We start from the raw sequence: 27,467 nt of genomic DNA, 5'->3' as shown, positions 1-27,467 counted from the left end.
CCATGAATGCCATACAATCCTTGATCTTGTGTACATCTGGTTTCTAAGAGTTTTATACAACAATAAGAAAATAAATATTTTTTCTATCACATTTATTATGTTTAAAACACAGTATATGGATTTGGTTAGCTAGAATAAATAACATGTAACACTGTTGAACAACAAGTTGGAAGTGCTGACATTCCTAGTTTTTTCAATATTAAATTCATGCTGCAAGTCTCTGCAAGTATCATGCTCTCTTAAAATGATCCAGTAATTTTATTTTATCACAAGATGCCATTTAGAAGCCGTTACCGTTGCTTTTCTACAGCAGTTTCAAATCAGTTTGTGTTACTTTAGGCAAATCAGTACATTGCCGCTCTAAAACAGTAGAAATTGTCTGTTAAGCATTCAGCCATGGGGGCAGAAAAAGCATCGTTACTGTTTGCTTTGGCAGGGACTTCACGAATACCTCAGAAAAGAACAAGGAACACGAACAAATCTATTTCAGGAGAGAAAAATAAACCCTTTTAAGAAAAACAAAACAAACGTGCTGTTTGGTAAAGCTGCATATGCGTGCTTCTGAGAGAGAGTCTGCAGAATGGGAAATGGAACATTTAAGCAGTAAGACAATCTGAGTTTTTTTTTTTTTTTTTCACATGAACAGTATGTACAGATTAACGTCCAACACTGATGTTGCAGATCTTGCAGCTCGGGTCTTTCTTTGCGTTCACTGTGGACAAGCTCCTTAGCTGGTGACCACTAATTTCAGCCACTGTTCCAAGGGAAAGATCTATGGGATCAGTGTAGATCACCTCCAAAATGACATCCTGGGCGTGGTGAAATACCAGCCTGCCGCCGTCCTCCTCGGTGCAGGTCAGAAACTTGTTATCTGCAATATTTAACTGAGGGAGGCGCTGTTTGCAAAACTCATCGCCTGGCGAACCAGAGGGGGCGAGGACAAGGATGACATAGTGGTAGGCTGTGTACATACAGTACAAGTCACCGAAGTAAAGGTTAGTCTTTTGGTTAAAAAGTATTTCAGCCTGGACTTCAAATCGGTATCTTCCATATGGCGAGTCTTGAGGTGCCTTCCCAGTATTAAACTCGGTATTGCAGCTGAAGAAGATGCCTTCCAGTTTGCCACTGATTGGAGAGCCGTGGCTCCCACTGTTATCCTTTACTGAGGGCATCATTTTATTCCCCTGATGCAATCTAAAACACAAATACATTTCAGTATTCCAGTACAATTAATTACATTAATTTAAAAAAAAAAAGTAGTGCATACTTTTTAAAACACACAGTATTTTACATGTATATAGTTTTGATCCATTATATGAACATTAATAAAATAAAAGGTTTCTGCGTTTATTTTTAGCTATTTGACTTATGTACTGCAGATTCCCTGAAATCTTTGTCTTTGTAACGCAACAGTACTTGCGCACTTGAGTTATACTGTCTTTCCTTTGCGGTCTTTATGGTCACGGGCACATTCTTCTGGGGTTTTGGTGTGTCTAGGCCTTTTTTTTACATTTTGTCACAATTCTGTTTTAAATTCTCACTAACTGTAATATAGCTTTAAATCCAGCAAACAAGCCTCCATTCCTAATTGTAATCTCGTTTTAAACCCCCCAAGCAAAGTCTCCAATAAAAATGTAGGAATTTGCTGCCACTCAGTAGTTAGGGTTGGTTTAAAGTATTCACAACGAATCAATGATAGATATAAGTCAAGGACTGTTAAAGGTATTTTTTTTGTTTGTTTAAAAATGGGAAAACGGTGAAGTCAACATTAATTGACTAACCATTTCCAGTGTTTTTCTGGTGTCTATTGGCTATACACAATTTTTCTTTTCTTTCTTTTTTTGTATCGGGGGTGTTATAGTTTACCGACAAAAAATGAAAATCAGAAGCCCTATTTATTGTGTACCAACTGGCAAATAAATGTTCCTGTCACTAGATGTCGCTACTGTGCATCATCTGAAGGCACAGCACCAATACTTGTATAATTGGTTAATAACTGCATTTTATCTGTGTCTCTTCCGATCAATGGCTCTAAAATGGAAGAACGTAGGCATGAGACAATTGCTTTAAACCATTATATGTAGTCTATAAATATTAACTGAATTTTTAAATTAGCCATTATTTATTCAGTACTGTGCGTGCCTTGAAAAGTACAGCTTGCTAACTTGACATTTAAAGAATATTTTAATTCTATTTTAAAATGCTGTCTCTTCTCTTTTCCTAAATTATACTGACCGTACAGTGCCAGTGAAGATATTGATGTAAATAATACAGCATATAGGAATATAGGGGTTGGAGCGGCTTTAAAACATGTTACTGCCAAAGAACGGTAGTCTCACAAGATGATGTGTCACAGAAGACTTTTTTTTTCATTTTGTTTTGTGACTGAATGAAAAGGTACATCTGCAGATAGGTCAAAAGGATTCGTCATTTAATCATGCACTTGATCTGTCTTTACATTTTTATAACACCGTGCTGTAGATTTTCTAAGGCAATATTAGTGGAGTGATGTCATTCATATTTTGAATTACTTTCTAAAAGCCATATATTCTGTTTTGTTCAATTAAGTGAAGTTATATAAGTGCATTTACACAAGAATTCAGTACTTTGTATGAAAAGACTAAAATAATACTAAGAAAGCCCTAATACATAACATGTCAAAGTTTAAAACCACACTGACATAAACACCAGTACTTACCTGGCTTCATCAAAATATTCTTTATGCTGGTTTCGATAAAACAGTGAAAACTTCAGCATTCGCCCTGCAATCACTTCAGCTTTCTCTAACAACTGTGTCAGGTGCACTGGAGAGTAATCTGAAAAACAACATTTTATTAAAGCTTTTAGAAAAACCTATTGGTATACTTCCGCTGTTGGCTTAAAAAAAGGTTTATCATTTTTATTCATAAAACAAGGTTAAAAAGCTAAATTAATCTGGCAAATCTGCAGTATGGAGCACTGTTTTGTCACAGTGAAACCTACAGAGATTACTTAGCAGGCTGTTAAAAACATATATCCGTCACAGAAGTGAGCGTATTGAGAGTTATAGTTCACTGCTTGATTGTTACCTGTCTGCCAGATTCAGGAGACTTATCTGCTTGAACCATAGCATTGCTTTATAGTTGATGACTGTTTCAGATTACACCTGCATGACTGAATTAATGCTTTAGTGGTGTTGCTTTTATAGCAATTAATATAATTCACTCCTCGCAAAAGAAAACATTTTATTTTGCACTGATTTCTATAGAAACGGTCTAAAGAAATGAGTCATTAATGCAGATGTTTTAACCTCACCAGCAGTGCAGAACTCTATAATTTCACTCCATTCAGACACAGCGTAATCCCCATCGCTTTGCTTCGAGGCAGTCTGAACAGCAACTGTGTATTCGGTTCGAGGGCTCAGGAACCAGTGGCCCCTCACAGTCATGGGTAGAGGCACTGCTTTGGCCACCAGTTTTGTAGGAACATCCTAGACATACAGAACATCAGTGGTCAGTTTAAAATCAATACAATATTTATGCAAGTGTGTCCCATTTGTTCTTCTGCTTGAAAAATTAAAAAAAAATTAAAAAGTATTATTTGAAAGACCATGTTGTATAAAAGTGTTATATGCCATAAATACTTTTGTGTAAATGGACTTCCCCTTACAGTAAGTGTTATGCAAACTGCATATCATATACTGTGTTATGCAACATAAAACCTGCATCGCCATTTGAATAAATAAAGACATTATATGCATTAGGGTAAGACTGTAAGTTGATCCATATCCAAAACTGCACACATTAATGATTATTTAATGGTCTCAAAAGTAATGCCGATACATTTTCAAAACAATTTAAACACCTTGCAGACTGGTCAAATTGAACCAATACCATTCTTTCTGCTCATGGTGGTCCTACAACCTATTCAGAATTATGCGAGGTGCTTCTAACCGTCTTTCGATTCCCCAAAGGGTGTCCACTCGACGAACGTGTTACAATGAACCCATTGTTCTGGTGATTCACTCCAGTCACACATCTTCAAAGCCACAAATAAAATGTGCATTCATCTTGAATTGTTATATAAGAAGTCTTTCTTAGAAAGCAGAATAGTTCTGTCTGATATATTTCAAAAAGTGTACTTTTTTGCTGGCAAAATTATTATGGTCTCTTTCATTGTAGGCTATTGCTGCTGAAATACAAAAGTGTAGTATTCTTCAATTTTAGTTTTTTACTGTGATCTTCCTATCTATTCCTCTATTAACGGAAATATAAATGCCCTCCCTGAGATACAAATCTGGTTCAATCGAATTTCTTAAAGACATCTTGCTGGAAGCAATATCTATTCAGAGCTTGACTTTGTACATATGATGCATGTGCACAGCAGGTACTGTAAAACTGACTAAAGCCAGCACAAGTCATGTTTAATCCTGATTTTTAAAAAACACAATTTCAGATTTAAGTGTGCCCGATTTAAAAAGTCACTCAAAGCAATGCATCTGGCTTTTTAACATAAAACCAACAGTAGCATCACTTTAAAGAGATATTTGTAATCTGCATTTCACTTTTTTTAATTTCGTAGCTATTTAATACCCTATTACTGCATTCTGTATGACTTTTTTTTTTTTTTTTAATTTTTATGATGAGATTATAATTCACTGTTCTTACTAACTATTCCATTCAAAATTGATTCTGAAAATACTACCCTAATACAACCCTAATATATGAGCATTGCTTTGTGCATTAAAGCCCCACAGCTGAAGCCTTTTTATTATGCTTGATATATATATATATATATATATATATATATATATATATATATATATATATATATATATATATATATATATATAATATGTGTGTATGTGGTAAATCAACAATGGTCATTTTTAGTCTATCTCAGTCTTTTAATTTAAAAAGAAAAAAGTTTGAGTATGCTTTTAAAAAGGGTGTACAATGACTACAAGTTGAGTCAAATAGAGGTACTGTATATGTTGTGGGCAACCATTTACTTTAACCCTGGGATGGCTTTTAAAGATGCAAATCAGTGGGGGAAACCTCTTACTTTGGGGTATAAATAAACAATATGTCTAGTAGAATGTCAGATATGACACAAATGGCAATATAATACAGGTCAGAATTATATTTAAAAAATGGTTAGTTTTATGTTCAATTAAGTTAACTGTTCACCATGCAATATACTCTGAATATAACTAATTAGGCTATAATCAATGCCACATGTTTAGTAAACTATATTACATTTCAGTACATAATAAAAGCTACCTTATGTTTAAACTTGTTTGAATTCTTATTCTCTTTCTTATTAAGGTCAATGAAGTAGTGTGTGATGCGCTCCTTGGACTTTGGGTCCATGTCCCAGCAGATCTTAAAGGAGTCGCATGTGATGTTATCTATCTTGATGTTTTGTGGAACTGGAAGCTCCTCCATCTCTGCAATCCCGCTGTCTTGAGATTTATTTCCTGTGCAACACAAAAGTTTTTTGTTATTATAAAATGACAAATACAACATTGGCCTTTCACTTTCAGCATGCCGCAGATCTCACTGGTTTGATGGAGCACTTTTTTCCTTTAAGCTTGCTACAATGTATAAAAGATTAATTGAACGCTGCAGCAATTTGTCAATCCTAAAAATGTTACTGTATCCACAAACCAGGATGAATGATACACTGCTATTTAATTTATTGTGCTTACATTTACAAACAGATGATGTGCATTCTGTAAATGTGGTAACATCTACTGCACTGTGGCTGAAACTTAATGCATTTCATTATTACTATTCTAAATTAAAAAGCTAGAGAATAATTTTACTAACATAAACCAAATCAATGAGGAATTTGCAAAGCAACATACTATAGTAACTGTTTATATTTTAAAAACACCACATGCATTAGGCATCAAAAAGAACAAAGAATACCAAAGCATTCAAATCCCAACACAATACCTGTAACACTGCACCGACTGTATGGGAGGATTCAAATTCAACCAGCCATAATGATATCACTTACACATCAAAAACGGGTTTTTGTATAAATTATACTGTGAATACTGTATGCAATAAGCAATCACGTCTACAACATTTATCTAGCTTCACAAGACTGGGTATAACACTGCAGAACACAGTAGAAACCAGAGTCTCCAAAAGAGCACAGTCCTCTCATTAGCTGCCCCATCACCAGTGTAAAAACAGTGAAGTGGCTATTACTGAATACAATCACTACAGTACAACAAGTCAGAAAAGGTGGAGTCTCTGCCTGGCAATGTAGACAGTACTCCACCAGGCATTGTTTAAAGATACAGAAACAGATCATGAAGATTACCCTTAAAACAGAAAGATTTTCTACATATAGCACTGTATGATACTATAAAAATCCAAGACAATGTAATAATAAAAAAACACACCCATGCAATTAGTTTTTTTATAAAAATGGAAAAACCTAAAGCTTGTAATTCAAGACAAAGAACAAAAGAATGTGTGGAAATGATAAGTGAGCAGTTTCCATAGCAACAAACACAGGTCTATTGTATCAGCCATTTTAAGAGCACTTTCCAGTTACAGGCTTGTATTGTGGCTAATTATAGTATCGTCAGAATATTACCTCGTTCCAGAAGGCAACACATATGGTCTACTGTTTTGTATGACACTAACTCAAAACAGGAGACACCCTGTACTGTAGAAAGTGGTAGAGATTAAATAATTCTGTAGTTTTAACAAATGGTGCTTGTCCATTTATTAAATCACTAATTTTCCAACTTTGTCTAATCACATCTTGAATAGGCAAACACCACAAAATGTGGAAAAATACTTGCTTTTAAAAATGCCACATAACAAAGAAACTATCACATTACAGCTGTTGTTTTTTTACTGCCCTTCTTCCACTGTAACACTTCATTTGTACAAAACAACGATTGTCTCATGAACAAAACGTAAAAACTTTTTTTTGTTTTACAATACAAGCTGAAAACACACTAATGTAGGCAAAAGTAAACCAGTTGGCAGGAATATGGAATATGTTATTAATACCACATCTATTTCTGCAGTAAAAGTCTATGCACCTGGGCTTTGTATGTAACAGGGAAGAAATTGTATTTGAGTGCATTGTGAACAGGATGCACACAAAACTTAAGGAAAACTGTCACTGCAGGTAGGCTACATACATAAGACATCTTCGAGCAATTCATCTATAACAAGATTTAGGATTCTCCACTCCACACATGTGCACTTTGTAAAGAAAGACTGCCACTGCTACACTGCACAAGTAATATTTTTAGGGATCAGGGTTAAGTTACCTATCCACTGGGCCAATGACATTGGTCAGAAATCAAGATAGTGTATCATTTTCCTGCACAGCACTACTGTATGCATGACATACAGTACATTGCCCATTGGGTTTCTAAAGTAAAAACAGTTCTCAGCATAGAAGTGCAACTTGATAAAGGCATGCAGTACAAATGAAATCTTTGAAGACACTGTTTTTGCTGATGCCAGTGCAAGCTTAGCCTTGCTGCCTTTCTCATTTCACGCTCAATGGATCTATCGCACTATACCGTGTCCAAGGTCAGATCGATTTCTCAGATACGCACGTGCCTACCTTTATTTTAACATTGCTCTAAAATATATAAATCCAGCAGTCAATGTCAGCTGCCAAGATTCACTTTAAAGTCTACTTCTTTCTTTCAATCGTTTTATCTTTTAAAAAAAACAATAAATACATTTTACCATATATTAGTTGAAGTGCAGAGTTCAGTTTGCCAGGTTTAACTACTGCATACCTACAGTAAACTTAGAAGAACATCAGAAGTGGGAAAACTGAATCCACCAAGTGGAAAGCTTTCAGATTCCAGTATTTTTTCAGGCAGTGCTGTACTGTACTGTATTTCAAGAACAACAATGAAGTGCCTTACATCATACTCGAATGCCAGCACGAATACTCATTGATGCCAGCACTAATACTCATTGATACCAGCACTAATACTGATGCCAACACTAATGCCACTCAGCCTGAGGAAAAGCTTTATGCCTCACTGGTGTTTAGAAGCAACAGCAATACAGAAAACACCAAATACATAACTTAATCTGGAGTACTGTATATCAATAAGAAACTAAACAAAGTAATGGACATGTCACAGCACTAAAGGAGGCATTACAGTACATAACAAACATGTGTTTAGTTGACTAACCCTCATACAAACACCTAAACTAAAGAATGATTGTAGTAGACATTAGGCATAGGCTACAATCCTTTGTCAATTTGAAAATGTTACACTGTATTATGAATCAACAATTAAAAAATAAGGAACAAATCACAGATTGTCACATTTAGTTTTGACCACACGAGTTTGTTATTTGAAATTGCTTAGTGGCAATGATGTTCAATATTCACAATAGTTGTACATGGCAAAATGGAAGCTAATCATTCTTTAATCAAAATCCCTCAGCTGAAAGACATAAACAGGACTGACTCTAGATTTGCTTTATAAATAAACAAATATCCTCAGGGCACTTTAATCTCTGGAACCCCAGTAAATTTAATCCATGGGATAACATACCTCATTAAGGTTCTCTAAGACTGACTGACAGTTCAAATTCTAATATTATTTTTCTACATTAGTGTTCTGTAAAAACAGACTGTTTCATAGTACACAGGCAATACATAGCACATGCTTTCATTAATTACATGATATCAAAGAAGAGTGGCCTCCTCAAAGAGCTGATGAACACTGCACAAATCCTAGTGCACATGCAAAAAAATGTGTTCATTCAAAAGAAAACAGCAGTTTAGTATGTTATACTGTACTGGATACTTTTAAAGCTTGGTTTATAAAATGTTACAAAAACGTTAACTCAAGATTATTCAAAAAACAATAAAAGGAAATAACTTGAACATGTTTAAATCACACTGTCACCACCATTACAGAGCTGCATTTCCTGCCCCAGCAAACATACATACATAAAAGCACAGACTCAAATATACACTGTCAAACTTTAAAGTGACTATTTTCTTCTACTGTGGATTATTTCAAAGCTGCAGTAGCTCGTTCTGCTACCCTTAAAAAAAAAAAAAAAAAAAACTAGGATAAAAAGGCAATCAATTGTAAGAAAATGCCACAGGGTTATTTGTAAATACGTACACAAAGTTAGAAAGCTCATGAGACACTTGCATGTCTTTTTCCTATCCCAGCTAACAGATAAGATTGTTTCAGCACACTTGAGTGCTAATATATTCCCCAATATGGTAGCGCTACCTTTTTGCTGGACAGGAACCTTAAATCATGCGAGATCTACGAATTGCTAAACTCCAGGCAGCATGTCCCATTACTAACTCATTCAACAACCTGCTACAGGCCCATTGCAATTTATTTAAAATGTACCTTTGTCTTAAACAAGCAACACAACACAACACCAAAGCATGAGGATAAAAAATAGGATTTAAAGTATCAAGCTAACATGCCAATTTGGTGAAAATCTGCTCTTCAGAAACTGACTAATCTAGCAGAGGAGAGAAGCCAACCTTATTTGATGCATAGTGTGACCCAAGCAGTGATCCATGCAGAAGACAGGTATTTCTTGTTGCTTCTGTATTCTTAACCTGCACCGCCCTTGCATTATAGTAAACTGTAGCATTGTTCTCTGGCATACTTTCAAATTCTAACATGTGTTTAGCCTTTGTTTGACAACCCAAGTGGAAGTTCACATGTACAGCTGTGCTTATCTCATCAGCCAAAGCTGTAAACAGTCAGTATTGTTAAAATTGCATTTTTGAAAGAAAAATGCACGTTTTTCAATACTGATTACACACTGCAATGTTCATTTACTATACACCTTGTTACTTGGTTCTTTCTTAAACAAGATGTGTTTACATTTCCAGTTATACAGCAATTCAGAGAATTGCACTCTTATAAACCACTATCAATTGCTTGTAACAGCAACATGAAATAATATTAAGAGCTAATGACACAAATAAATTTAGTTTAAAAACATTTTAAGATCTTCAAGAAAGATGCTTTTAGTGTGGAAATCAAACATTCATTTTTGAGGCCACACCCACTGATTGATTAACATCCATTACTTTGTTTCAGAAGTAGGCCATCCTTAAATGTAAGTCCCTTTTCTTACAACCAAATGAAATACAAATATACTGTGTAGTTAATCTTCTTTTCAAAACACAAAACAATCCCAATGCAAAGGCAAAATGCTTACAATACAATGTAACACAATGACATCTGTAGTGTGAAACACTATGCAACACAGCAGAGCACATTCAGAAAAACTCAACAAGGATCCTATTTAAAAAATATAATCGAGAATGCTACTAATCTCCCCCAAAAATGCATAATATTAAGATCTTCTAAAGAGCAATTGTGAGTCCAAAATACTACCCATTCCATACCTAAAGGAAGGCTACTGTATGCCCTACATTCTTCTGACATAACATAATGTCAAAAATTGTGTGAACAATGACTTCTAGAATATCCACCTAAAAACCAGAGGGATATCTTCAGTCCGAAATTCTATCCGTCAGTAAAAAAATATACAAACACAACCAAGTACATCTAATGTCGTGACATCAGCCCTGTCAACTACTGCTGCTGGGAAAAGTCATTCTGGCTGTTCAAAAGCACGTGGAGAACACACATCTGAATTGTCTTTATTCCTGCTGTGTGGCTTTAAGTGCTTCTCTATTGATACCAAACACAGATCCCTATGCCATTAAAAATGTTCTTTCTATGTATAGTAAGTATTACTGAAAATCTCAAAGATGGGACACCTCAAAGAGGCATCATAAAGCTTTGAGAATCCAGCCCAATATCATGTATTTCACAAATTCACAAGGAGTCGTCTAAATTATATAGCAACATCAAACAATACTAACAGAACAGCTCCAGAGTGGCACATCCGGTAAAGGCACTCCGCGTGGAGTGCAGGATGCACCCTATAGCCTGGAGATCACCAGTTCGAGTCAAGGCTATTCCACTGTCGACAGTGGATGGGAGTTCCCGGGGGGCGGCACACAGTTGGCCGAGCGCCGTCTGGGTGGAGAGGGCTTAGGTCGGCCAGTATCCTCGGCTCACCATGAACCAGTGACCCTTGTAGACTGGCCGGGCACCTGCGGGTCTTGGACTCGAGTCACGGCCGCAAAAGACTCAAACTCGATCTTGTGTGACTCGACTTTGAACATTCGGGCTTCGTGACTCTGAGATATTAATGATTCCTTTTTTATTTTGCACAATAAAAACCTGTGCACAATTAAAACCCACCAACAAAACATTGTCCAATCACTGGTTAACCCTGTTGCCTTTGCAGCCAATCACAGTAAGAATAAGAAATTGGAAGCGAGTCAGGCTGCAGCATAAACACCCCCCCACACAAATCCTACTGGTAAACACCCCCCCACACTGACCCAACTTCAACTATTGCAGACCAAGTTTGATTTGTTTTTTCCTCTATAAGGAATAAATTATGTCGGCATGGTAAACACGTAAGCACTTTAGAAATACTGCATTCTTGAAAAACATGTAATTTAGAGTTTACTAAAAACAAAAACGAATTAAAAATAATTATATAAAGTTATAACCATACTTTAAACACATTAACAACACGCTGTGCAGTGTCATCCCAGAAATCTGTCTGTGTGAACTTCATGTTTCTGTTCCATTATGAACCTACACAAAGAGGAAATACCAGGGGCAGCCGGGTAACACTGTTCGCTTGCTCACTGAACCCCCAGTCTCTTATTAATGAATTGCGCTTCCCTTCTACTGGGTGATGTGCGTTTAATTTCCCTCTCTCACGTGACACTGGTACATCAACAATGCCGTTCAACCCAACTGTTTAATGGGCTGAAGCTGGGCTGTGCTCACTCAGAAATGCGAGCACCCAAATCCACCTTGCACGTGCGCAGCAGCAGCCAGCCGTCAGCCAGTACCTGTTATGATTGACGTAAAAATGTCTGGATGGAGTGCAGCCGGTTAGTGAACACGGTTATCGGGTGATCAGCTCCCGTGTGTCAAGACAACAAAGGCTATAAATGTGTGCAGCACGACTTTGGCTCTTCTCAGTCTTGCATAGTGTGTTACTTTGCAGAAAGACAACTTTATCTGTTTAAATATTAAAATAAACTCCACAAGTGTAATTATCTTTATCTAACTTTGTTTAACTTTAAATTAATGTTACTTGTCTTATTTGTTCAACTTTGTTCTTTTCAGTTTTTTGTCCCTTTTTCTTCCGAGGCTGCTGCAGCAGTGCTTTAACTTAATCTCAATAATACCTTGTTGTGTTTGGCAATATTATTTTGTTTTTTATTTTTATTTACCAGTATACAGTGTATGTATTATTTTTATATTATTTATATAATATTTTATATTATTTTTTTTAATCTTGTTGACAGCCGTGTCAGGCTGGGCAGTGCTTCTACCACTGAAGATGGCCCCCTGGACCCCACACCCTCACCAGCATTTTGGCCACCAGCTGCCACTGGGAAATACATAAAGATAATGTTTTTGTGCAAAAGAGAAAAGATAAAAAAAATACATGATCTGAAATCAAATGAACTGAAGCACAATCTCATAAATGCATCATTGTATTACAGACTTAATAAAAGTGCAAATGCAATGAAAGTGAAACATAACGTTAGTGTTTTGCAATACAAATAATAAAAATAATACTAAATTTACCATTTAAGAACTCGGACACAGTTCTGGCAATGTCTAAGTCAGATTGGCAGATTTTACCCACACTCAGGTCAAAGTAGATGCTATAGTCAGAGGTGAAAGGAACTCATTTCTTACCTGTGTAGTGGTACTTGGCACACTGCACTTGCTCGCGTGTGCCTAAACAACTTCGGCTAAGACAGCAGGGAAGTGCCAATTCAAATATGGTACGCTATGCTGTTTCGGTCTTTTACATCGTTTTTAAATGTAATTCATCATTTTTCCACCATTAAGAAAATAGTACACAAATATTTATCATATGCAATACATTGGGTCTTGTACACTTTTTTTTTTTTTTTTTTTTTATTTGTGCAACTTTGCGGTGGACTTCTCGTGAATTGTTTTTTCTTTTTAGAGAAATTTGTCTGTTGCCAGTTTAAGTTTGCAAAAAAATAATGTACAATCATCTATAAAATCCAGGTACATTGAAACAGCATTCCAATTCCAAAAGAAAAGAACATAGTGACAGACAAGATGAAAAAGGCATGCAAATAGAATAATCCATCTAGAAAAAAAAAAAGTATTTTTATTTTTTTATTATTTGTGCCTTTTTCCTGAGGGATATCAGACAACATTCATTAGGTAAACAGCTCCCCCAGTACTACCACTAGCTGAATGAAAATTCATTTGAGTTTGTTTCAAGGACTCGGACTCGAACTCGAATGATAGTGACTCGAACTCGACTACAAGTCTGGAATACAGTAACTACTTAATTCAAGAAATGTAAATGCTCACTGGAACATTTACACTTGTAAATAGAACATTCTACAATACAGAAACAAACTGAGTTTCTTTGTGCTTTACTAAAAATTTTAGAGATAATGCATGGTTGTCTTTGTTCATATACAAAAAGCACAAAACAATTTAAACTACAGGAGATGCACATGCTAGCTGAAACTTCACCAGCTAAAATAAACAAACTGAGGCTGCAGATGGACTACCAAATCCTTTTAGACTTGGTTTGACGTCCTCCATTAGAAATCTGGTCATGCTTTCACGTCTCTGCAAATCCATCTCTAATGGTACCACCCTAAGGCTCCAACCACCTCCCACAGTAGCAACGCTGCAGCTAGCTGTAGTGTGTAAGCATGACTATCTCCTGCAGCCTGCAAGCACCATCCATCAATCCCTGAAGACTGAACAATAAACAATTCACCAGCAAGTATTTTACCTTGCAGATCCAACTATTTTGTGCAATGTTAAATACAGTATGGTATTAATCTTACTAACAATAGAACTACTGCAATACTTTAGTATATATATACACATTAGTTATATATTAGTTTATTTCGATTTTTGCTTCAGTCCTCCAATCCCATTGCTAATGATGGAAAGGTATTGTTTTAATACTCAGATACACGTTATACATCCAACATTAAGTCTAGTCCATATCAACATTTATGATATGGCTTTGTGTCTTATTTTCAATAATTATGTTATTGTTTTGTTAAGCTATTTAATTTAAAACTGGTTAGGGTACAGGTCTACATTTAATAACTGCATAAAGTCAAGTAAAATCTGAATGTGTACACAGTACATTAACGTTTACACATCTCATTTTACACAATTCAATAAAATGCTTCTCTATCAAAGAAGTCAAGGACATTTAATTTAATCAAATAATCAAACTCGCGGAGATGTCTGTCTCGTAAACCTCAATACTGACGACATAAAATGTAAAGCATGTTCAATTTCCGTTTTACAATCCTCACGTTTGATTAGCAATAATATTAAGCGATATGTAAGTAAGCTGTCTTTTTATTCTTCTCTCCTGTAGCCAAAACTTTCTTCTGAATTACTATTATTTCAGAATTGTCAACTCAATCGCATTCTCATTCTAAAACGGTGGTTTCTAACTAGCTAATAATACAAAATTTACAATCTTTACTAACCTCCTGAAGATGCTGTATTTTCCGAGTCAAGCAACCTTCTCCTTAGGCTTCAGTACAGTTCAAAATTCCACTGAGAGTTAACGGCCACGGTTGTGCGCATGCTTAGTATTGTAACGCTACGTAATATGCTTAAAATAATATAGGTTTATACATTATGCACAAACGAACCAACCACGCTAGCTACGACATTGTTAAAGCGTATCTACAAAAACCATATTCATTTATGTTCTCACTTTTCAAAACTATGTACAGAAAGCATATAATTTTCTAAATCGATGTTAATCTACAAAGAACGTCAAAGAAATGCGATAATATACGTATATTTCATTTTCATGTAAATGTGTGAAGTGCAATGCAAATTGGTTGTGAATAGAGTCCAAATGTGACCGTTTTCACAATTATTAAACATTCAGTAAGAATAAATCAGGTTTCAATGTAATTACAGAAGCCCAAGTTCTTGGACTATGAGAATTGGTGAATGAATATAAAGAAGAGGCGGGTGGGATGGTTGCGAGCAGTACATTGAGGTGCTGAAAAGCCAAGCTAGATTTCAATTTCCCAAGCTCTGACCTTTTAAAGGAGGTGGGTATTTAGAACTACAGTACCTAAAAAGATATTACATCCTGCTCGGAACCGCAAACAATCGAACATGTTGGTTGTTACTTAATGAATACAAATAATTGAAATGCACTACATGTCCAACTCTTCTTTTGACTATAGAAGTAGATTTCCTGTTTTCTTGTACCACCATGAATAAAATAAAACTGTCCACTGCTGGAATTTAAACAGCATTTACAGGGTAATTCAGTAGAATCCCGATTGGTTGTGCTGGACAGGTTCCCAGTGGTCTTGCTTCAACACAAACTAATACACTGGGCTTCCTGTTGTAACGCCTTATTTATTATATACTTTTACCTCCTCTGCGGTCCGGATTTGAACTGAAGACTCTTGGCACTGAAGACACGCTACAGTTTCGCTAAAGGGAAAACGCCCCTTTGTAGTTATGACTTTTACCTACAACGTGCCTATTCGGCCAGTAGGGTCACTATGCACATTTCCCCCGTTTACCAAAAGCTCTTCCTCGAGCATAGACAACAACACTTTCTATTTTTAAAAACAGTTTGGTTATGACATTTTTGCATCACATGCATTTTTTGTTGCAATATTTTTAATGTTTTAAGGTCTTGCATAAAGTACCTGTGCATAACAGCAATGATTTTGCAAGGAAAATACAAAAATATTACAGTATTTCATTGACATCTTATATCTTATTGTCCTTGCAATTCAAATAACATATTGGTTGACTAAACTATACAGTATCAGATCCATACTTGGTTTCACTGAACTCTATGATGCCTGAAATACTATTTTTATCTTAAGTTGACCTACACCCACTAAACAAACCTAGCACAGCTGTTGCTTGTTGCTATTTAAGTATTATCTCTTTGGCTGGAAGGACCAACTAAAGGGCTTCAAACCAATAGGAGCACCAACAAAATGGTGCCAGTAAGTGAATGACCACTCTTCCTCCTTGCTGTGGGCAATATGAATATGTCAGAAAGCATATTGAAGTACAGTGAAATGTACACTTGCACATCTCAAGTCAGATCAAGAAATGCATGCATCTTTAAATACACAATCTGCAATGACAAGAATATTGGACAAAACATGTCCATCCGCAGCACACTCAGGAAAGGAGTAATCAAGGGCACCTGCTTTAATTAATAGTCTAAAATTACCGCTACCATAATCCCAAATGTAAAATCCCATCTCACTATTAAAAGGCTGAGCTCAGAGCAATCTATGAAAATAAAATCCCAGCAGGGGAATACCAAAACATAGTTATTCATCAAGAATTTGGCTGTCACTTTAGCCTTTAAGGGTTTAAAATAAGCTTGTGTGATCAACTTCTTGAAGTTATATTCCATAGGAACACCAAAAAAAGAGATTCAGAAAAAAGAAATTGGAAACTGCATATTACAACTGTGTGACATCTTCCAAAAAATTTGCAGCAGTTTCCTAAAAAAAAAAAAAAATGCTGTTTTTAAATGTATTACAGAACCCTCATTGTGTTTAGATTGTAAAAAGAATATAGAAAGCTACAGTGGATTCTAAACAACGACATCTATTGGGCACAACAGTCTGATGTGATGTCACAGTTTTTGTGTCTAAATAAACAAATATGTATTTACATGGACAAGCATTAGATAACTAGAGCTGGGACAAACATTTGAATGTTCTGAACAAACTAATTATTTTAACAGCAGATATTCTTTAAGCCCGGTTAAAACAAATTCACAAATTAAAATATTCAATGATACAGTCTAGATTCTAGAGTGTGGATGAATATCAATTTAGAATTACTTTGTTGCAGGTGTAGCCAATTTAATAATATTGCAGTGCTGACATTAATGACAAGATGCAGTAGTAGTAATAATAATAATAATAATAATAATAATAATAATAATAATAATAATAATAATAATAATATCCAGACTCACATATGTTCACACACACACACACACACACACACACAGATAGTAGGGTTGCTATGATTAAATCAAAAATCTATTTTTCAATCGATTCCATTCCTCATTATACACATCAATATAAATACTGGATAATCGAACCAATTATTACATTTTTGTAGCAAGTATATTTAATAACATTATTTAAGTTTATCAACGAAACTGCACTGAACTTACAGTATTTCTGCCAGACAAGCAGTGGGTGTGCTCTTCTTTTCCTGCTTGTGTTAACTAGCAATTGACTTGCTGGTCCCATCCTACCAGCAAATCAGTTTTTAAAATGCTTGGTAAGTACACCCCTCTGTGTATGTTAAACTTGCCTTAGGCTTGTTGCGAATGTTGTTGTGTTTTTTTCTTTTCTTCTCCTGACGCTGCAACTCTATTATATCAATGTAACATAAAACAAAAGAAAATAACACCTAACACTGTGTATTTGTGTTTCTGTGCATTGTCCATTAAAAAAAAAAAAAACACAGCGTGAATGAGTTTACCACTGGTCTTTTCAGCAGGAGGAATCAGTCTGTTAGCATTATACTGTACTTTCTGCAGAATCCTGTTGTGATAACCAACAGAGAAGCAACCTGCACCTTTCAGAAGGTAAGAAAAACTAAAAATAGAAAATATCACCGAACCGCCTCCATAAAAAGACAGTTAACAGGAAAACAATAATATGATAGATAATACTTATGTGAAGATATTTCACCAGTCTCTTCAAAGACAGACAAAATATGCAACACATTAAATTAACAGATCCAAATATTAACGTTAGTTAGAACAAACCCATACAAAATGATATTGCTATATTGGATATTAAATGGCTTCACATCAAATATGTATGTAGAACATATAGTATCTGTTGGTTAATTAATTGGAAGAAACAATTTTATAACCTGATATTTATTATGCAAACATATTCAGTGAGTGGCAAAGCAATATTTGCATGAATCATATGGCTGCATATTATGAATGTTCCTGAACTTTCTGTGGTACAGTACTTTAACACTATTATAAACTGTGTAGGGAAATAATGATACAATTCCATGTAATCCTTAACAATAACAATTAATAAACATTAATTTATATATTTTTTTCTAAAAAAGCCACCCCTGATTATATAGACAGATAGATAGATACATAGCTAGATAGATAAATTGATCACTCCAACACCCACAGTACAGAAATGTTCATTAATGATGACCAACAAAATGGGAATTCATAAAAATAAAATAAAAGGAAAGAAAAAAATTAGAGTACATTCATATATCTGAGAAACTGGAGAGGAAATTAAAACAAGGTAAAGGCAACCATCCAAATAAAGCTCAAGGACTAATGGATAACGACATAGAATGTCTGTACAGCACTGAAACACTGTTTTAAAAAAAACAAACTGTACTGCTGAACCTCGTCTTCTTTAATATTAGCATCACAAGGGTATCCATGTATTTTACAAAATAAGAGATGGGCCTCCTCAGTGAGTTACAGGAAAACAATTCCATCTCAGGGTTCTAAACATTCTACAGGCACTGTGCGTGTATAAAGTGAAAATAATAATTTAATGAGTTTCTTTGATAAAAAAAAAAAAAAAAAAAAAAAATTGTTTAAAAAAAAAAAAAAAAATAGCACGGACAAAACTCAAATTCACAACAGCAACTTAAAAAGAAAAAAAAAGTGCATGATGAAAATGTTTCAGTTTATATATTACTCCACCTTCGGTCTCGTACTTTATGACATCACAGAAACCCGAGATGGAATTATTTTCCTGTAATTTACTGAAGCCTATCTGTTAAACATATTCAGTGAGTGACAAAGCAATAATCGCTTGAATCAGTTTCACATAAGCCTTGATATGATGACGAGGCATATTGTGTGTGTGTGTGTGTGTGTATAGTTTTTGCTCAAAAGAGCCGACTTCCCAACGTTTCGGTATGTTTACATACCTTTGTCAAGGGAAAGTGTGTTTGAAAACAAACAGTGGAGGTACTTATAGGCTTTGGATGTCATGGCAACTACACTCATTTCTTTCTATTTAAATCTATTAATGGGACTGATGTCATTCACCACATAGTGGGTGTGTTAAGTAAGTGAGCGGCTCAGTAAAATAATCAACTTAATGACTTGCTTATGCTGAGCTGCTCACAGCGTTCCTGAGCATTTCTCATCAGTGATTACACTGTGTAACAATTTATTTATTTATTTATTTTTGTTCCTGGGTAGTAAGTGTTATTTCCTAATTGCTTATGCCTCAAAAGTATAGAAAATGGCTATTATTCCCCACAAACTTTGCTTTTGTGACCAGGACAGTGATATTTCAAAATATCACTATTTCCAATGGGAAAATGGGCAAATGTGTGTCTTTTCGTTCACATAAAGTCAGAAAAAAACAACCTATGAATCCAAATTAACATGTATTTTCTATACTGTATTTACAGTATAATCGTAAATCTCGAAAAACTACTCAATTCTAAATCTTTTGTAGTCATTTTTGTATTACTTTAGTATAAATACATGTTAATTTGGATTCATATGTTGTTTTTTCTGACTTAATGTGAACGAAAAGACACACATTTGCCCGTTTTCCCATTGGAAATAGTGATATTTTGAAATATCACTGTCCTGGTCACAAAAGCAAAGTTTGTGGGGAATAATAGCCATTTTCTATACTTTTGAGGCATAAGCAATTAGGAAATAACACTTACTACCCAGGAACAAAAATTGTGTTACATAGTGTTATTAGAGTGAGCGAACGGAATGGCCACCTGCAGGAAACAAGTGGATATGACAGGCAGGATTGACAAATACGTTTTCGAATTTGTATCATTTAATTTAATTTTTAAAAAATGTAGCGCTGTTTTCCAGTTATTAGTGCATTATTATTAGGCTTGTAGGATTAATATTATTCATAATTTTCATTAATGTTGGTATTAAAACACAGCCAGATATGAGGTTCAGTCCAAACAGAGCACCGAACTCAGCAAGGTACAGCAGGGGTCAGTAACTTTACACAGGGCCATTTCATCCACCATCACCTCAGAAACACAAACAAGCAAACAATTATTCTTCTCCATTTTTAAATGAGCTCAGTGTGCTTTCTGAGCGGCTCACTTACTTAACGCACCCACTGTAGTTGATGTAATGCTCTACTGTTCCTTTCTATTTAAACCTTCAGGCATCCTGGTACTGAGTTTATTTATCCATTTATTTTCTTTTAGTCTTCTATATTGTACATTGTCTAATTAGATTTTTTCTAAAACTATGAATTTGAGGTCATTCGTGTTTTGTAAAGTGCTGAACCACTGGTTTATTTATGTTTGTATTTCTTGTGTTTGAGAGGTGATTCTGTATGCGTTTGTATAATGCTGTACCTGTCTCTCCTACATATTGAATTGTATTACATTTTTATTGCATTGTATTATCCCTGGGCAATATTCTGATTCAAGCACTTCTCTAGATTTAGGGTTATTTTTACTTCTGAAATGCATCCACTGTAATACAATGCAATAGCATACAATTATTTCAGCTACTTAAAAACAAAATATTCAAAACATGAAACAGCACTAATCTTGCCCTTGTCCTAATCATGCATATTTAAACCCTCAAAGGGGTCTTACATCCGAGAAGGCATTCTATCATCGAGACGCTTTCAATAACCCTTCCACTAGTGAAGCAATTCAGTTTTATAAGTGATAGTCACCACGGCCCCAATGAAGAATGACTAAACAACCCACACTGGCATTTGTTTGATCTAATTCAAATCACTGCCTCCACTCATGTGTGGGGTCATCAGATCTTCAGTTCACAAAGCACTATTTACCAAAAGCTATAAGCAGCAACAGCATGGCGAACTATTATATACACACAGCCTTATCAACAAACTGACAAATCAAATCAGCTTAGACTGAGAAGCTAGAACCCCCCTTTTTCATTTATCATTAAACCAGCAGCATACATCAATTCTTTCAAAAAAAAAAAAAAAGTTCTGAAAATCAAATTAAATACATTTGTAGAGAAGTTTCTTTTTTCTGTTTTGTCAACAGAAGTACATTTATTAACCTTTTGAACCCTATTCTCTGTCCTTACAACCTCCACTCCAAGTCAGTTATGTTTTTGCCAATGCCTTTGACAGTGTTATGGTGAACAATAATGAAGGAATTGTCCAAAACATATTTGATTAAGGATGGAATATCCACTCAAAGGGCTTCTGCCTACCACAGAAAACATGACAATGTGCATTAGCAATGCATTTCTCTTGTATGTAGATCTATTACCAGTTTTGAGGGAATGCTTTGTTAAAACAAAACAATTGTGGGCGTTTTGTACACCAACCACTATGTGCGGTGAATACAAATTCAAATCAATCCAACAAGTTACAAGAGCCACAAGATTTTTCTTGGAAAAATACTTCCAAGAAAACAGTGTCTGTCTGTCTATTTCAGTACTGAGTCAATCCACATTTTAGTGGTTGTAATAGATTATTGTTATTTTCTATACTGGCACCTCGTTTTCCATATTAACCTGTCTCATTTTTCTGTTATATTCCAAATTCAAACTCGAAGGAGAGATAGTTACTGATCTAAAATACACAGCTCCTCTCACCTGCATGTCTAAAGGGAAGCTGTAACCATTGTCTTAAAACTTTCCAAAAGGCAAAATCTTCACAATGTCTGTTAATTGTTACACAAACCAGTTGCTTGTTTCTAGGTTTGTTACATTCTGGTTTTCTTTTAAAAGGCGAACAATTCTTTAAAATGAACACAACACAATACAAGATATAACTCCACTACAGTGTTCCAGGAATATCTGAATACAGTAGACATGTTTAACCCCACACACCCAAAGGAAAAGAGTCACGTCATAGACAATACTAACCCAGTGGGTTACAGAGCTTTGAGAAGCATGGCTTTGTTTGATTAGACAGGCGTGAGAAACACACGCTGTGTGTAAAATGATGCTGTAAAAATTATCATCCCAAAAGCAACATGCTGGAGAATTGTAGGCAAATTTTAATTAGGAGTTGCAAATACAGTAAAATGCAATGTTTTACATACTGTGAGGTACTGAACATAAAATTACACTACAAATCACAAGAAACAAAAGGTACCCTATTCTTTCTGATATAAGGACAACACCCTTACTTATGACAGGCCCCATAATTCTTCAAAATCCAAAGTATGTGATGTAGATTTAACACTATTTTTTTTTCTAATTTCTGCATATGACCAAAAGGTTTCAAAAGCAGAATAAAGCCTTGTTAGAACATGTAGTGAGTTACTAACTAATTTGAATGTTTTCAGGAGGTGTGAGATATAAAGAGGCTCCCCACTGAAGTAGTGTATTCCCATTTCAGTTCCGGTTTTTCCAGTTAGCTGCAGATTAATTCAATTGCTGCCGGATGGGATTTTAAATATTGTGTTGTGCAAGCTAGATAAAAAAAAGAAAGTAGTCTAATGCTTTGATACAAAGAAGGTTAAAAAAAATACATTTCTGTTTTGAATTAGTGCAACTTAAATGTTTTTAAATTGTATGACAAGGGAAATTCATAAAAATAAAAAAAATCTGCCAAAATACAGGTAATAGGTTGTAGGTGCACCATGTGCACCCAGCAGAGACTGATTCAACATGACAAGCGTTTAAATTGCTCTGGAGGGATACGTGATCATACCTCAAACGATTACTGCCTCCAATTCATTCAGGGGGGGGGGGTGGGGGGGGGGGGGGGGGGGGGGGGGGGGTCTGAGTCTGATCTCTTTTTTGAGATTGTTCCTTGTGAAACAATCGGGAATGTGTGCAGACTTGACTACTTAAGCACTTGACAACTAAACACCTACTGTACCATCAGCTCTCTACCAAAGTTGCAACAGGGGGATGCAGCATTTATATATTACAGAATGCAGTTGACAGAAACAGTCCATTCATTACACAGAAGTGTGTGCTACATATCACAGATGTTTCTATTGATTTGCACAACCCCTGCAAATATAGGTACACAGATAACACCAAATTTTTCTAAATCCTTAGTTGCTTTAAGTTTATTACATAATGTACTACGATTTCTTTGAAAAGCTAATGTAAATCTTTTTTTAAGATGTGTAGCTTACTCAAGAATAGAGATAACTTGAACGCAGAATGATAGCTTTATTTAGTACCAGCTTTTCTCTAAAGAATCCACAGCTCATTAAAAAGATAACAAAGTTAAGATGTATTTTGAGGCTGAAATTTTCATTTATCTACCCAAATGGAATAGTTCAATTTATAACAATCTTTAACAAAACATACTAAACCTCTCATATAAAAATTAAAAATACTATGCACTATGCTTCATCAGAAACCAGACTGTTGGCTTTCCAGTTCCCTTACACAGTCTTCCGCCAAGTCACTCTGAGCTAAACAGGCATTCTCTTTGTACCAACAGTAGCTGAGGGTTATGGACGGCATCTTAACTATGTGTAAAATCAATCTGTTGGACATTAAAGCTTTAAATGTTAGAACCCATTGGCAAAGAAACAAAGAAAGTTAGTACAGGCTTTATAAATTACATTTCTAAGTCATCCCTTGTATTCATTAGTGGTGCTTCCCTGCAGCAATAATGGCAGATGGCAGTCCCTACCCCAGACACAACCCCGGCCACAGCTGGACTCACCGATCTATACAGCATTCATCACGCCAGGGTTGTCAGCCAAGAACATTACAGAAGAGAAAGTCACCAATTACAATGAAGAAGAGAAAGCGAGAGCTTATGAATAGCTTTTGGTACCATTATCTGTTTGCTTTATATTTAAAGCTGACTGCTTGCACCCAATCTATTACTGAAGCACAGCTGTTCCCCCTTTCATTAAAAAAAAAACAAAATTCTAAAAACTGTAAACATAATATTTTTTTGCAAAAAGTAAATTAAAACAAATGAAATTCACAAGTGCATTTTTTTTTTTTGCACTGAAAACAAACTGCTTGACCAGAATGGAGTGTAAGGGCATTTTCACATTGAAAGGACATGTCTGCTGGCACTGGGTAGTACAAAGGGTGTGTACCACAGTCAGTGAAAGCTCCAAGGATTTAACTGAGATCGGACCCACAAATATTGTTCGCACTATTAGCAAGAACAGAAAATGAGCACCAGTGGTACTAGGAACTGTATTCCAAAAACACCACCATTAGATGCAATGATTCGTACATTTTAGAAGTCCCAGCAGAGGAATAGAGAGGACAAGAGGCTGATGTATTGCAGGGTTTTTTTATTTATTATTTTTTTAATGGAAATGTTGGAACAGATGCAAAGGCAGAACAGTGAAGCAGTTCTGCAGTGCCATCGCCCACGCATGGCACCTGACCTTCAGCTCAGTTCTTGGCTCTTCAGCACTGTCAATCTGCCCCAAAAAACATAGAACAGCAACACACACCATCGAACAAGCAATACAAAACTTTAGAGCACTGTGCATTTTGAGTACCTACAGTATGACTTTTGAAATACAGTTTTTCAATAATACAAGTGAATATGACACACTGATTGAAGCTCTGCTACTGTAGATATTTACGTTCACAGTAGTAAGCTCTTAAAAAAAGCAACACTCAAAAACATGCATTGCACAGTAATTGCAAATTGTAATATATGGTTACATACAAGCAGTGATAGATTTACTCTAACATGAGAATATTGCCCATTTTTCAGAATAGACGCAGAAATCATTTTGGATGTTAGAGGCTCAGAGTTTGGTGAGATCCCATGCTGGGCGCAGTGCAGTAGATGCATGCTTTGTGTGTGTGGAATTGGGTAGATGCTGTAATTAACATTATTTTCAGGGGCCTCCTCTGGGAGTTACTTGTGGACCACTGATTATGATGAATAGGGTTTCTTGGAAGCCAGTTCAGCGATATGGGTAGTGAAATTACTAAAAGCTAGTTCACTTTAATAAAAATATCCAAACAATCCCAATTGTGTCAACACAGTAAACAGCAAAAGTACTGAGCATGTTGTACATCACTGTTTTCAACTATAAAAATGTCAGTATTGAAACGAATAAGGAGCAACAGTGTCTTAAGTTTTATATCTTTAGGCTGACCAGTCTGTCTGGGATCAGTGAGTGTGACATGGGAGTACTCAAATTACCAACTCAAAAAGAAAAGAAACAGAATATCAAGCCTTTAATTAATTAATTTATATATTTTTAAGTTATATATATATATATATATAAACCATGTGTGTGTGTTCATTGATTAGACCAGACAAAAAATGTGCTCCACTGTACTGCAGTGGGCATCTGCTTTCTGCAAAAAGTTGTAAGATAACTGAGAAATTAGAAAAGCGTAGTTCTAATTAGAAATCATACATACATATATAACCAACACATAGTTGGGGGGAACCCAAGCTAAAGCCATATGCTGAACTATAGTACCAATACAAGATCAGACACAATGTGTAAATCTGTCCCTCCATTCAATACTGCTGCATCAGAGCAATATATTTCCTACTGCTCTATTTGTCTATTTTATAAATGTTATTATTGATTACTTTATGAAATACAGCCTAATTAATCGTCGTGTTAGTTCTGTCTTGCCAGAATGGGACCCTAATGAAATAAGTGCAGTCCCAAGGGTACTTTCCTGGATAAATTAAACGATAAATGAAACGGAAAGAGCAGGAGATTGTTTAAGTAATCTGCTTTGTCGCAATAAAATAAATACCTTACTACTGCCAACTGTGCCGGGTGAGGAGCATGCTGCCCGCACGCTTTCCATTCATGGGCGTAGCCATCTTTACACTATGGGCCTTTATGTGAAATAAAACATAGTACTATCTAAGAGGTGTATGAAATAAACTTAACCAATGCACAATGTTAGTTCAATCTTTTACTAAAATATACCTATTTATACTTGAAAATTCAGGTGTGGTATCGAGTCTTGTAAAAACCACCATACTGAAAAATAAACGTGACCATCGCCGATTTTTTTTTTCTTTTGTAAGTGGAGTCTTTAAACAATGCAACCGCCCTTGCACTTCCTACTTATAAATTACACATACCAAAGTAAATGTTCTAACCCCCCCCCCCCCCCCCCCCAAAAAAAAAAAAAACCACACACAGAATTCTAGAATTAGCTATTTTAGGATTTAAAAGTTATCTTTTGTATCACAGTTTCCACAGTCGTTTCATCGCTGAATCGGCAATGTATTATGCCACGACACAAATGTGTAGTGATTATTTACCGCTATCGATCCAGCAGAATGCCCCACAATTATAATGATTGCCAGACATTCTCGAACATTCCTTTTCAGAACTCTGTAACCTCACTTGCATATACACAAGAACTGTCAAATTATAAAATGTGTTCTGCAACAGCTCGTCGTGAAACCAGTTTCATCACAGAGTAGATTAGAAAATGGAAAAAGAAACACCCGTAACGATGTCTAGGTCTGTGTCCATGGTGCTGAAACACAAACAGCCTTTGCGTATACAAAATGAGAGGCTAATTTTGTTTTTAAAATATCGCTAATATAAAGAAAGGCAATACATTTTACCCTACCTATTAAACAGGCAACATCAAGTTACTGTAATTTAGCATTTAAATGTTAACAAAATGCACAGAAATTACCAAAGCCATCCAAGTAAAAACGGAGATTAATATACTGAGAAAAAAAACAAACAAAAAACAAAAAACAAACAAAACAAAAAAACACGGAGAGTACCCCGTTATAATACTAATAGAACGGACCCACAGTCCTATCAACCGCACACTGTGGAACTATCCAGTAATGAATCGATCACTTGCACTCATGCATGATTTAAAAAAAATATTTTAATTGCTAAACTAAATGAATATGCATGGCATTCAAACGTAAAGCCGTAATGTCGAGCCCTGCTCTTACTGCGGTCAACCTTACCTTCTCTTTCACAAAGCTGAATCGCCTCCAAGCTGAGATTCTTGACCATGGTCTCACAAGGGCTCGTCGGGCTGCTTATGCTGTGTCCCAGACGTGGAACCTCCATTTTCTCTTAACTCGCGGAATAAGCTTGCCGCTTTCTTTCTTTCTGTCGATGTCAGTATGCTACACTGCAAGGTTAGCATTCACCTTGAATACAGAGTCCACTATGCGCTTTTTTCGGGTTCTCTTTCACTGGCTTGGTTCAAGCAGCGTCAGCGGCTCGTCACGAACAACACACTGCTGATTGGTCACTGCAACGCGAGAGACAAAAACAGAAAATAAATGTACAAAATGTCTTTTAATTTGCAAATACTGTACTTTACTAGCACACCTATCCACTCATTGTGTTACTTCCGGTATTTATTATTCTTATTTATTCCCTCAGTGTTTACCCTGCAAGTGTTTCTACTGCGCCGGGACTTAACATG

The 27,467-nt window shown here is 35.6% G+C and overlaps 1 protein-coding gene across 1 annotated transcript; it reads right to left on the bottom strand.

The window, feature by feature from the left end:
• Positions 1 to 129: 129 nt before the first annotated feature.
• Positions 130 to 27,249, bottom strand: LOC121322265 (phytanoyl-CoA hydroxylase-interacting protein-like). The gene is made up of 5 exons (XM_041261966.1): positions 26,998 to 27,249; positions 5,262 to 5,458; positions 3,295 to 3,469; positions 2,699 to 2,816; positions 130 to 1,194 (listed from the first exon to the last, which is right to left on the bottom strand). The coding sequence occupies exons 1-5, from the start codon at positions 27,101 to 27,103 to the stop codon at positions 657 to 659; spliced, it is 1,134 nt and encodes a 377-aa protein (XP_041117900.1). The 5' UTR covers positions 27,104 to 27,249; the 3' UTR covers positions 130 to 656.
• Between the last annotated feature and the right edge of the window lie 218 nt (positions 27,250 to 27,467).

The sequence above is a fragment of the Polyodon spathula genome, chromosome 10, assembly GCF_017654505.1.
Source record: "Polyodon spathula isolate WHYD16114869_AA chromosome 10, ASM1765450v1, whole genome shotgun sequence".
NCBI classification, from domain to species: Eukaryota; Metazoa; Chordata; class Actinopteri; order Acipenseriformes; family Polyodontidae; genus Polyodon; species Polyodon spathula.
Note: the sequence above shows the minus strand (reverse complement) of the source record. Positions and strands in the feature narration are given on the sequence as shown.